The 13,560-nt window shown below is 39.9% G+C and overlaps 1 protein-coding gene across 3 annotated transcripts in view; it reads right to left on the minus strand.

Annotated features, from left to right (window-relative positions):
• Positions 1-422: 422 nt before the first annotated feature.
• The window catches only part of TMEM143 (transmembrane protein 143), a 94,965-nt gene continuing 81,827 nt past the window's right edge, over positions 423-13,560 (minus strand). For all 3 annotated transcript variants that reach the window (XM_089690982.1, XM_089690983.1, XM_089690981.1), the window contains exons 5-8: positions 10,960-11,090; positions 8,891-9,170; positions 4,726-4,915; positions 423-1,098 (exon numbers count right to left, since the gene is read on the minus strand). In XM_089690982.1, coding sequence (XP_089547108.1) covers positions 932-1,098; positions 4,726-4,915; positions 8,891-9,170; positions 10,960-11,090 — 768 coding nt within the window. In that variant the 3' untranslated portion in view covers positions 423-931. The remainder of the gene's footprint in view (positions 1,099-4,725; positions 4,916-8,890; positions 9,171-10,959; positions 11,091-13,560) is intronic.

A 13,560-nucleotide genomic window follows, 5' to 3' on the forward strand; every position in this document is an offset into this window, starting at 1 on the left:
TATTTATTGATGATAATGCATTATGTGCAAATACCTTAGTCAGAGGAGTTATGGTGTTAAAAATAAATGATGATCATAATACCGAGAGAGGAGGATTGGATAGAGAGAGTAAACTGGATTAGTAGGATGGAGAATTACTATATGCAGGAAGATAAGATGGGGATATAGAGGGAAACATTTTAAGAGGGGAAAAGAAAAGTAATAAGAAATAGATATGTATATTTATTGTGAATATGATGAAAGTGTTTGTATTTATTTTGATAAATTAAATAAATATTTAAATTTAAAAAAAAAAATGATGATCATAAATTATGATGTAGTTGATAGCTTGCCTTGTAACATGCTTTGGTTTTTTTTTTAAAAAGTTATTTTGACAACTGTTATTTGCAGTTTATTGAACTGAAATAAAGAAGAAAGAACAATTTAAGATTTGAGTCCAGTTGGTGTGGGACAACTTCTACGTTTTATTTCCAGTAATTTCATCACTTGGCCTTTACTCACAAAATAGCTGAAATAATAATCTGTGTTGCACCACAGCACCCATTTAGATTCCCTCTTTATTTCTCCAACTTTCATATGCTGGTCAGGAGGCACCCAAACGGACAGTTTTTCAGATACTTTGAGGCTTTCGGTGTTCTTCTAACACAGCAGTGAAAAATGTTTATACTTCCTTGTAGTGAAAGCTTTGCCACCACATAATAAATACATCAAGCAGAAAGACAATGATAATGTCAGCCTTTGAAAACACAGCAGCATATTTATATATACAATCAATATTTTCAAGCTCAAGACAAGCCAATGAACACAGTGGTAACTTGTCTCTTTGTCATTATACACAGACAGAACAAGCACAATAACCCAGAGACATGGAGTGCAATCTGCTTTGCATTACAAAAACAAACTTTAGTCCGTAGAAGACATCCTTCTATCTTCAGTTGTGCATCTGTATAGTCTGTTCTTTAGAATCTTTCTCTTCTTTGCTACTCATATTCTTCAGGTTCTCAAGTGCTCGATCTGCAGAGAATGTTATCTCCAGTCCAGATTTTTCGTGCAGCCATGACTCAACCTGCTTTTTCATCTGAAGAACTGTTTCAGAATCTCGGTGAATAAGAAAAAAAAATAAATTGTTAATAATGTACTGTACAACTTCAAATGCAGCAAACTTTGGCACTCATCTATAGTCATGAATTTATGCAGCACCCAAGTGATGTATCATGTATGCTGGGCTGCAGACTACAAAAGTGTTCGGTTGGTCTCCTTGACAATACAATGGCTGAAGGATTCAGACTGAAATTGTATTAAATTATACAAATGGTGAATATTTGTTTACAAAAGAAATTGAAATAATTTACTAAACAGGGAAATAAGGATTCAGTATTGTCAGTTATAAGATCTTATATATGCTGAAATTTGGTGCATCTTTTTGATGCATACTGAGCATATCTGATGTCACGGTCTATATTACCAATGTCTGAATATGCATGAGCACTCAGTAAAACATTCATAGCTTTGTCCTTCACTGAAATGAATGCAGGTCAAGACCTCTAGCCATATTGATGTTGCGTACCATTCCATTGGAATGGTAATCTAAGAAGTCTACCAAGGTTAGAGTGTGGAGATTAGGTTGAATGACTGTCAGGAACAGGGTAGAAACCAGCATTTGTATGTCCCAAGACCCAAATTTAAAATTCACTTTGAATTGATCTGTGCTAATTCTTTCCTTCATAAATGGCATCTGAAGTACATTAGGCTCCCCTAGATGTTTGCAATTAATATCAGCTTATTTTTCAGAGCCCCAGAAAATCCTGATCATGAATTGTTGGGTCAGTCTATAGACTTTTAATGATCTCTCAGTACATAAACAGAATATACTGAATCCTGTAGATCACTGATGGGTACACCTATCAATCAAAATGAACCACTATTACATGGAAAACACGATATAAACATCACTGATCCACTAACTAATCAGCAAGTAGGTGCAGGTACAGAATAGATGAAGTAACATGATGTCATATGAAATGAACGTTACATGATGGATGCCCAATAGAAGATTACAGTAGACACTAAGCTCCGTGTTGCAATTACATGTAATCTTCTTCAGGGAATAATTATAATGGCAACAAACATAATTCTATGAATCACCATATGGCGGTAACATAAAGAGAACCACTTGCATATATTGTGTCCATCAGTTCACTACAATATACATTCACTAAGCTAACATTAAAAATACAGAGATCTGGGAGTCAACAGCTGCCCCGCACAGGTCACCCACCATAGACAGACCTCACAAGGATCACCATAAAACATCTCGGCTCTACCAAGAGTAAACAGGGCTAGTATGAAAAGACATGGGATGTTAGGTGATCTGTTGGGCATCCATCATGTAACATTCATCTCATATGACACCATGTTACTTCATCCACACTTTACTTGCACTTACTTGCTGATTGCTGAGTGGATCAGTAGTTTCTAAAGTTTTTTCCATGTAATAGTGATTCATTTTGATGAATAGGTGTACCCATTAGTGGTGTACAGAGTTAAGGTGTGAAACCCAGTATATTCTGTTTATGTACTGAGCGATCATTAACAGTCCATCTCTGACCCAACATTTCATGATCAGCCATTGCACTATTTTTTTATCAGTCTTATTTTTATGAATTTGTAATAAAAAGTTAGGAAAAATAATTATAATATTTTTTTTACAGTTTCTTTCTTGGGTGCCTTAAAAAAGTCCTCTATATTTATGATTCCTTTGAATATGGCACACCAAGTAGAAACGGACCATGTAGTCTCTCTGTTTCATTAGGTAAATATCAACTTCAGCAACAAAAATTTGGAGGTTTTATGAAAAGGTGATCGAACCTCTGACTTCTTGGCTAAAGGTAGTATTTGAATAACTATGTTCCCTGAGTTTCTATGATGCTCTAAATAGAAACGAATGTTACCTCCAAGCACAGAGAACCTGGTAACAGTCTAGAAAGCTAAGAGTGCAGATTTGTTTTCAAATGTTAAAGCTGAGACAAGGCAAGTTAAAAAAAAATAATGTTGCCAAGGACATGTATTATATGTCACAGAAATCAAAGAGTTGAACAATAGCTTTCCTGAGCTTGTTGGTAATTAATCTGCCTTCCTCTCTTTACGAGAAGTGTTCCAAGTGGCTATAAAGCCACCTGTTCCATTCTACAGACTGGCTTTCCCAGACTTATGTAGGCTCAGGGCTCTCTTAGCACCACTTCTATCTAAGCCAGAAGTAGAAGTAAATTGTTTGGTTTATAATTTGACTTAATTCTAAACTGGTGAGCTGTAAACATTTTACATGTAGTCTTTATTTACAATTTTGAGCACTGTAGTTTTTCAAGCATTTCCAATTTTAAAGCTGTATATATTTGATTTTATTAACTCAATCCAGTCTAATTTTTTTACGTTTAGTGAAACATTTGGAGACCATAATGTGCTTGTGTGCACTAACAAAATCTGTATTTTTTTTACTGAAAATATGTATCTTATAAACAATTGTGCGAATATAATGTGATATACAAAAGTGAAAGTACCATATTTTTATTCTATAATTCCTCTGTTTGCAGAACATATAATATTTTGTAGATCTTAGTAAACTTGTGAGCCAAATTTGTACATTTTAACATGTGGAGGGAAAAACTAGCCAGGCAGTATGTAAGAATTATCCCAATCATAATTCTATTTAACCACTTTCCCTCCAGAGGATTTACCACCCTATCTGACCAGGCCATTTTTTGCGTTACGGCACTGCGTCACTTTAACTGACAATAGCGCGGTCATGAAACGCTACACCCAAATGAAGTTTATGTCCTTTTTTCCCACGAATTGAACTTTCTTTCGGTGGTATTTGATTGCCTGTGTGGTTTTTTATTTTTTGCGCTATAAAAAAAAAAAAGACTGACAATTTTGAAAAAAAAAAAACAATATTTTTGACTTTTTGCTATTAAATATGTCCAGTAAAAAAAATTTAAAAATCTAATTTTGTCATAAATTTAGGCCAAAATGTATTCTGCTACACATCTTTGCTAAAACAAAATCCCAATACGTGTAAATTAAGTGGTTTATGTGAAAGTTATCGCGTTTGCAAATGGCAGTATATATACTGGGATTTTTTTTAAATATTTTTACTAGTAAGGGTGGAGATCAGCGACTTATAGCGGGACTTCGGTGAGTATTCTGATACTGGGGAGAACTGACTTGGTGTCACTGACATCCCCAGTGACACCAGTACAGTGATCAGTGCTAATAAAAAGCACTGATGCTGTACTAATGGCACTGGGCAGGAAAGGGTGCGGCGATCAAAGGGTTAACTGTGTGCTTGGTGTGTTTTACTATGGGCTGTGTCTGTGTGCTTCACTGTAAGCACACTGCTTTGCATGGCTGTGCTATGCACAGCCATGCAAAGCAGTGTGCATGAGCTGACAGGGAGGAAAACTGTTTTGTTTACTAACAGTTCTCCCCCCCGTCAGAGATCCTCGGCAAACACCGGGACCCGACCGGCGAGTAATCACCGGCCGGGACCGGTGAATGACAGCCTTGGATAGCTGGAGGAATAGATATACTAGCTCAATGCTGAGTGTACCCTTCTAGGAATTACAACAAGGAGTGCTATAAGTCATTAGTGTTAATCACTAAGCCCACACAGCTGCCAAAGTGTGCAGTAGTTTCAGTAATATAAATAAAACTTCATTTCTCTGACACCTGTGCTATGCCCGTTGCTTGTTAGGTTAAGCCGCTTTAGAAAGCTGTGGGCTAAGATGACCTCTTTTGCATGTTCTTCTTGTGCTCTGAGAGTCAAGGCACCCAGCAGCTCCGCATTGTTAGATGTGCTCCTGTAGTACAACATATGAGCTAATTCCAGTGAATGGGCTCTTCTCCTCTGAGAAAACACCTGGAATATACATAAATAGAATTGTCACAAAAAAACAAGAAATGAGTGAACTGAGAAAACCTATTATTCACAGTGTATTGATAATGGGAACATAAAATAAAGGACTTAAAGTGGTTCTGAAGCCTGAAGGTAATTTACCTTCCTGCATTTTATGTATAAAGGTAAAAAACCTTCAGTGTGCAGCTCTCCCCTCAGCCCCCCTAATACGCACCTAAGCCTGATACCAATCTAGCAATGTGAATGAGAGCAGAAGTTCTCCTGAGTCTCTGCCTCCTCACGCACCATTGGCTCCTACAGGAGGAGGAGGAGGGAGCGGGGGGACAAGGTCGAGCCCCATTGTGTGCCTCATAAACACACAGAGGCGGCTTTGGAGCGAGCACGCACGAGTGCCCCCAGAGCATGCAGCTTGCGGAGGACACTCAGCATGGGGGAGAGGTCTGCAGTGACAGCGGGTGACACAAGAAGAGGATTGGGGCTGTTCTGTACAAAACAATGGAAAGTATGACATGTTTGTTATTTAAACAAAAATAGGAATCTTTAAAATCACTTCAACTACTCAGCACAGTGTGAAGCTGGCCACAGATGGATTGAAATTCGGCAGGTTCAACAGGAACTGGAAGAATTTCGATCTATGGCCATTCCTGTTCCATATAAGTCTAATAATCGACTTCTCCCGATTCAGCCTTTATGAACATTTTCTTTCAATCATCACTACAATCCCGCTATCAGAATACAATACACAATGGGGAGCATTCTTCCATCCACCTTGCTTGGAGAAAATGTATCCATACATGGCCAGTCTAATGAGTATTAAAGGAGAAGTACAGCCAAAGCTCTTTTGGCTGTACTTCTCCTGTGGATCACAGGAGTACTGTTTGTTCTGCAACTCCTGTGACCCGTTTTCAGGTGACAGCGGGCTGAAGCCCACTGTCTGCTGATATTCCTGGTCCAGGCTTGGGAAAGATCCCGACTTTAAAGTTGGGATCTACCCCAGAGTCTGGAGTGGCATCTGGCTCAGCCTCTCAGCAATGTGTTAAGAGCCTGAGCCAGCCTCTCCTCCTCCACAGCCCAGCGCTCCAGTGAGCGCGTGGGGGGGGGGGGGGGAGAAGGCAGAGCACAGAGCGGCGACTACTGACAGTCCAGCTCTCTGCTCAGAGCAGCTCTGAGAACTCAGCGATTAGCAGTCATGTGATCACCAAATTCGCACATGTAGAGCTGGACAGATGCTGCATCCACCTAGTTAAGTATAAATGGGCAAAAAAAAGCCCTACTCCTCTTTTAAGGTTGCAACTGATCACAGATGTGATTTTAACACAATCCCCTTTAAAAAGGTTAGTTCCGAAGTGATAAAATACATCAGGCATGTCAACTACTGTATTTGGAGTCCCCAAACCTTTTACTCTCTATAAACCCACAGAGAGTGTTTTTTTTTCCAAAGCTGTTTTTGTTCCACACCTTACATATACATTTTTCTTCCCTTTAAAAATAAATAGTAAAATATTTTAAAAAAGTATTGCCTTGTAGTTTTCTTCCAACACAGCTTTTACAAAGTTCCAGATATGTATTTCCAAAACATAACTGAAAAAGTTGTCTAAACACAGTGGAATGGTAAAACTTGCTTTTGCTTTAGGGTTCCCATTTTATTTTTTCAGTTCCTAATTTCATCACACTCCGGCAGTACAGAAATCATAAAACAGAAACATCAGAAATAACATGTTCATTCAGTGGTTCAGTGAGAGAGGACTGTGTACCATCTTAGGCCCGTTTAAATGCCACCCAGGTTTATCAGAGTATGTGATTAAGCGTTCAGTTGTCTCTGTACCACTTGTTTCATTCTGCATTTCAAACTCAATAAAGAGAAGAGAGTAGAAAATGCGGGGGTGAGAGAGATGGGGGGAGGAGTGCGGGCGTGTAAAAAGAAAAAAAAAGAAAGGGGGTTTAAGAAAGAGGGGAGGAAAGGAGAAGGTGAGGGGAAAGAGGGAAGTGGAGCATGAAGAGGAAAAGGGGCAGAAAGTTGCCATCCACTCCTCCATCCCTCCTGACCCAGCAAAACCAGCAGAGTGGCCTCCTCTGTGTACAAAATAAATTTGTGCCAGCAGAACCACTTTTTGAGGAATTTTTCTCAAAGGCCCCTCCTCGTGGCCACCAAGTCCCCCAGACAGATACTGATGGGGCCTGTTTCTGCTTCCAGAAAAGCAGGATGCAGCTTTTCACAGCAGTGAACAATAATGGTAGAATGGAGCATCTGTAGGTTTACCCGGATATATGGTGGGGATGCAGGATGAAAAACGCAGTCCCACAATATCACATGATCGGTAAATTTCTGAGTAATACGGCACAAATCTGACCAGTAGGTATGTAGGGAATGACAGGACCAAAAGATGTGAAGAAAAGAGCCAGTCTCCTCTCCACTATGCCAGCAGATGTTGGAACATTGAGGAAGCATTTTATCGATCCTAACAGGCGTGAAATACCAGTGTCAACAGGTTGAATTAAGGTTGTTGGTATCTGGAGTCAATGGAGGTTTTATAAGTGGACAGGAGAATTTTCTCTACCTGTTTGTCCGTAAGGCTTAGCCCTAAAACTTGTTCCCATTTGGAAATGTATGGCAACCTATATGTGGTGGGTGGGGACACAAGTAGACGGTAAATCTAAGAGACTGTGTGGTGCAACGAGGAGCTATAAGTGTGCATAGAATGCATGAAGGTAAAAAACCTTGAGCCTTTACAACCACTTTAAGGTTTAAAGCTGTGGTGATGAGATCAAGGGGATCTATGATCAAGGGATTGACTTCTGTAGTGATTAGATCCCTACAGATTAGTTCAGCTAGTGTCTAACAAACTAAGGTTACTGCTAAACCTGGTTACACTAAAGGACCTGCCAGTGAGAACAGATCTCCAGAAAGGCACTCCAACTACAGGAGAAGGGTCAGGCAGCTGAAGGTGTGCAGGTCACTGTAGGCAGCAGCAGAAATTGACTAAAGAGGATTCCGTGTGTCACTTGCACTCTAGAGCAGCAGCAGGAAGGTCTTCTTAAACACTGAATTACGGGAAAAAGTGCAGAGCACGTGCAAAACTCCACTCAGTAGATAGTGGCAGTTCTCAATCCCTAAAACATAAAACTTCTGTGATAAATCTGAGTGAGCCTTCAGAGACCGGGTCACATCTGGGGCAGAGCTGTCAATAGCTAACACAGTACACTCTAGACTGGAAAGTGGCACTTGCAGAACCCAGTGGCGGACGGTTATCTTCTAGCTAGCCCTGCATATCTTGTCCACCAGTTTTGGGTATGACACTCCAAAGTCCTGCTTAGGAAAGGCTGATCTAGATAGCTGCATAGAAAGACCAGCTCAGCAGTGGAATCTTGATTAAAGAAAAAGGTAAGAAAAAAGTAGCTAACAAGAAATGTTGGACTTTTCTCCACAGAGCAGAGAAAGGAGTCCTATATCCTAGGACGTTAGCAAAAAACAAGGTATGCTGGAAGTATGAGAGGTTAAACTGGGCCGACCACAGTATTTTGTTTGACAGTGTCTCATTGTCCTAAAGTTGGCAGTATAACCCGATAGTTTGTGACTTCCTCTGCCTTTCAAAAAATAAAGAAAAAGTTATGCATACACTTTTAATAACACCAAGGGATGGCTAAGCATGCATTCCTCTGTTGGAGCCAGGAGTCCAAACCCTTTGTAAGCTCCGTGTCTGATGTTGACAGAGATTACATGAGGTTGATGGCGTAGGAAAGGTACACGGGCTGCTGAAGAGAGAGGAGTATACTACCTCTTCTCTTACAGGAAGATGCCAATTTTCATTTTGTTGTTAAAAATATTTTAATACTGTAGTATTGTGATGTTGTGTCTTTTTTGTTTCATTTTTGTAGCTTGATATTAAACTAATAATCTATCAGGTTTTGCTTTAGATTCAGATTCTGAATACTTTTTTATTCCCAGTTTTTAGATTTCCAAATAGTTTGACTACTCACCTTCCAAGCTCGGAAAGTCATGAATCCAGCAAACAAGAAGAAGAGCAAGGAAGTTCCAATCTTCAGGTCTGTGACGACCACCATCCCCACATTGACAAACACAATGCCTCCGCTTACTAGCAGCATAATGTTCAATAAAGTGCGATCAAAGCTGGACGTTCGCACCTTTACAACAGGAAGCAGCTGCTCTAACCCCTCCAGAGGTATATCTTTAAAGCATTTTAAAACCATATGGGAGTTTTTAGGTCGAGCTGCTAGTAGAACCCGCTTAAAGAATCGCCTGTTGGAAGAAAAATTAAACCATTAGAAGGTAGAACTGCAAACAATAAATGAATGACAGGTAATAGCTGTAAAATACCAGGCATTTTTGCCTTGCATGCCCTTCTTATTTAATGTACAGATGTATAGTAAAGAAGATATATAATGTATGGAAGATCTAAAAATAAACCTGAATATTCTAAAAGGTTTTCCAGGTTCAGATGACTTCATATATAACCCATAGCACAGAGATTGTGGTATAAGGTGCTTAACTTGAAGAGCACTGTAGTATATGGTAAGCAAAGCAAATTAGGAATTAACGGAACTGGGCATAGAGGTAAATTATTTTTCTTAAACAGTCACAGAACTGGACAATTTAGAGTATAGCTAAAGTCAAATCTTTTTTAGTTTGGATAGAGTAGGGAAGTGTTAAAACCGCTGTCAGTGTACATAAAGCTAAAACTTTTTTTTTTTCTGTTTGGGCTAGAGTAGGGAATGATTTTCCCATCTGTGTCTCATTACAGAAATTTTCCCTTCACTTCCTCTTCTGTAGTCTCAACAGAAATTGAAAGGGTATCTTTCCAATGTGAGAGAAATCACCTCTGCCACAAAACAAATTGTCCCCATTGGAAGATTTCCCCTCTATCAATGGTCTGGTGAAAACTCAAAAATTTGGATTTACCCTCACATTAACTTGTGGTTACATTGGTGATAAGGACAATCTGACAAAGTGAATTTCCTTAATGAGAAAATAGACAGCAATACAAACCTGACCCTGGTTCTAGCCACCTCACCACTCTATCCAAATCTAAAATAAATAATTAATAAATAGTGGGCTGCTTTGCTGACCAACAGGAGGGAGGGATAGAACCAAACTGTTCCAGGGATGTTGCATTCAATGTCAGCTGCCTACAGCTCTGGATATACTGATTGTATTGATATGCAGTTTTTATGCATTGTTTATCAGTATGCACTGCTCCTATCTGTGACAGGTTTACTTTTTCAAAAACCTGACTATTAGCAAACACAATTTCTATTAGGGTTGTCAGAAGAGCATATTTTTATTCATGGTTTGAAGCACCTGCAAAACCTCTCATAAAAGCTTTATTGCTGCTAGAAATAAATGGACTCACTTTAAGAATACTGAAAGCTGCTGACAAGTATGAAAGGCAGGTACCTAGATGTACTTTGTCATACCTTTCATTTTCAGCATCTTGTGGCTCACCAGAATGCTGGGCAGATTTGATGGGGCACACTTTTGAGTATAGTCAGAGCGTGATACTAAGCTTCCCTCCCCACAGTACTATTTGTTCATTCCAGCGGGGCTGCACCCCATACCTGTCAACAGTTTTTGGTATTGTTAAATCCCAGCTCTAGTTATTAGGCAAAACTAACCCTTGCCTTAAGCTGTAGGGCTTACACCAAATGTTTGTAGATTTAGATGATTCCTGTAATGCTTCAGTTTCAGCAACATTGGTGCATGTTATCTACAGCAGCTGATGATGATCGTGCCACTCCTGAAGATACACAGCTCACATTATACAGAAGCTATCAGTGGCAACAGCGCAGCCAGCTAAAAATTGCCATAAATATAATGAGAGGTTTGTAGTGGCTACAAATCTTTTCTACAAAACAGCTTGTGTGACATGGCCCTTACCCAACATTACTCACAGTATATCAATATAAATACACAATTCCCAGAACAGGGGAAGAGTATATTCACAAAGTCATACAATGTGTTCTGTATACTGGTTATTACAATGTTTCCATATTTACATTGTACATGGTGACCACCCAGAACCAAGTCTTGCCTTTCTGGTGGGGTGCGTGGACTTCGGGAGAAAAGTGATTCCTTGGAGTTCATCTGTGAGGTTAGGGGTCCAAGTCTTTGTCCAAGTGCCCAGTAACGGATATATTCGTATTTATCAAGATTCACATGAACCTAAAGTGCCACAGCAAGCTTTCATGTTATACAAATTATGCTTTATTTCTAACATCAAATACTGGTAAAGCACTTCCAATATGACATAACAAATCAAATATCATATAACCTCACAGTAAACTGCATAAATCCTGTATTATAATAATAATAATACCATAACCCTTTACCATAAACAGATCCCCCCAGTATACAGTATCCTTTACTGCTTTTTCATTCTAGTAAAACAGTAATTTACTAAATGTGTTTAAGTGTGTATGAATTAATGCAAAAAACATCCAGGTAGTAGCACATGTATACTGGGGAAATACTACAACTCTATATCCTTGTCTGCAGGAACCTGCATCAAATGCTGTCAACATTAGACAGTGTTAGACAATCTGATGCAGATGGCAGATCAGTAGTAAAGCTCACAAGTGATTCTAGGGTAATCACACATGACAGGTAGTCATGAATCCAGCACTGATGCAGACATCTCTAGTTGAAGTGTACATCAATTCTAAAAATATACTTCTCTTATTTGCTTATTTTTGGTCTGTTTGTTATACAGTGGGCATAGAAAATAATCATCTCCTTAAAATAATCACATTTTGTTGTTTTGCAGCCTAAAATTAAGACAGACACCGTTTTTGTTTTATGCAGCTGCATTTACTCATTGCAACCTATAACTGTCAAGGTCCTACCTTTTTCCTGTGGTTGTTACTTCATGTGCTGGTGTCCATCTTGGATTCTGCTGTGCATGATGGGAGCCCTTTTATGCCTTCAGGTTTCTGTGGTCCATCCTCCAGAGGGGTGTGGCTGATGACATATAAGCCTGTGGCAAGCACATGCTCTTTGCACTTGTGTCTTGTGTCTTTGTGTTGCTGTTACTCTGTTCTGACTCTCGTGACTCTCCTGGTATCTGATTCGGCTTGTCTTGACTATTCTTTGTATTCTCCTTTGATCTGACCCTCTGTTGCTGAACCCGGCTCATGACCTGTGATTCTCGTCTGCTGTCCTGTACTGTTCTGTCCTGTTGTTGTTGACCCCGGCTTGTCTGACTACTCTTTTGTCTCTTCCACCAGCTACACGCCATTGGCGGCGGCCATTACCGCAGCTGAGGTGTCTCGGGGGCCGCGACCTGGTTCCTGGCTGCGTCAAGTCCATCCCCACCATCAGGGGCCCTGGTGAAGGGCAGCCTGGGACTTAGACTCCGCGCCCTGAGGGACTTTGGTCTGTGGGTGGTGGTTGTCGTCAGCCAGTGCGTTACATTGTTAGGCCTGCCTGTCCGTTCCTCAGCTCCTGCCCTGACAATAACATCCAAGTGAAAGATATAACACCAACATGTCAGGAAAAAAAATAAAAACAAATTCAAAAACAGAATCACTGAGTTGGAAAAATGATCACCCCCTCCTAAAAATGACTCAATCAGGTGTAGCTAATCACCTTCTCAATGGCACACAAAGTCTTCTGACTTTCAACTGTGAGTAGCTATAGCTATTTTGACTAGCTCAGCATGAAAAGAGCTTTCCAGGAGCATTTCAGTTCCTAAGAGTGCAACTGACGCAAACAATCAACTATGGGTGGCTAGGCACTGTCAAAAGATTCCCGGGATAAAGTTGTGGACAGGCACAAGTCAGGAGATGGATACAAAAGCATTTCAAAGGCTTTATCAATGACTAGAAGCACAGTGGAGTTTAATATTAAGAAGTGCAAAGTATTTGGTACAATACAGACCCTCCCTGGATCAGGACATTGCTCCAAACTGGATGAAAAAGCCAAGAGGAAACTGGTCAGAGAGGCTGCCAAAAGGCCTACAGCAACTCTGAAGCAGTTGCAGGAATTTATGACAAAGAGTGGTCATTCTGTGCATGTGACATAATGTGGCTTGTATGGGTGGGTTGCAAGAAAAAAGCCACTCCTCAAGAAATGCCACATGCAGTCATGACTGAGCTTTGCCATAACACACCTTGAAGATTCTGAGGCCACAAAAAAAGGTGTTATGGTCAGATGAGACTAAAATTGAATTATTTGGCCTCAACACTAAACGATATATCTGGCTGAAATCAAATACAGCTCACCATCCAAATAACACCATTTCTACAGTAAAGCATGGAGGTGGTAATATCCTGTTATGGTGGTGTTTCTTTGCAAAATACTGATAATTGTTGAGGAAAATCAGCTACCCTCTGCCAGAAAATTGTCAATGGGAAGAAGGTTTATGTTTTAACATGACAATGACCCAGAGCACACAGCAAAAATGACCACACAGTGGTTGAAGGAGAAAAAGGTGAATGTCCTTGCGTGGCCTTGTCAGAGCCCAGACTTAAACCCCATTGAAAATCTGTGGAATAACTTGAAGACAGCAGTCCACAAATGGTCACCATCAAATTAAACTGAACTTGAGCAGTTCTACAAAGAAGAGTGGGCAAATATTGCAGTCTAGATGTGCAAGGTTAGTAGAGACTTATCACAACAGACTAAAGGTTGTACT

This window comes from Staurois parvus, unplaced genomic scaffold (genome assembly GCF_062004578.1).
Source record: "Staurois parvus isolate SC_StPar_1 unplaced genomic scaffold, SC_StPar_1.0 ptg000548l, whole genome shotgun sequence".
Taxonomy (NCBI): domain Eukaryota; kingdom Metazoa; phylum Chordata; class Amphibia; order Anura; family Ranidae; genus Staurois; species Staurois parvus.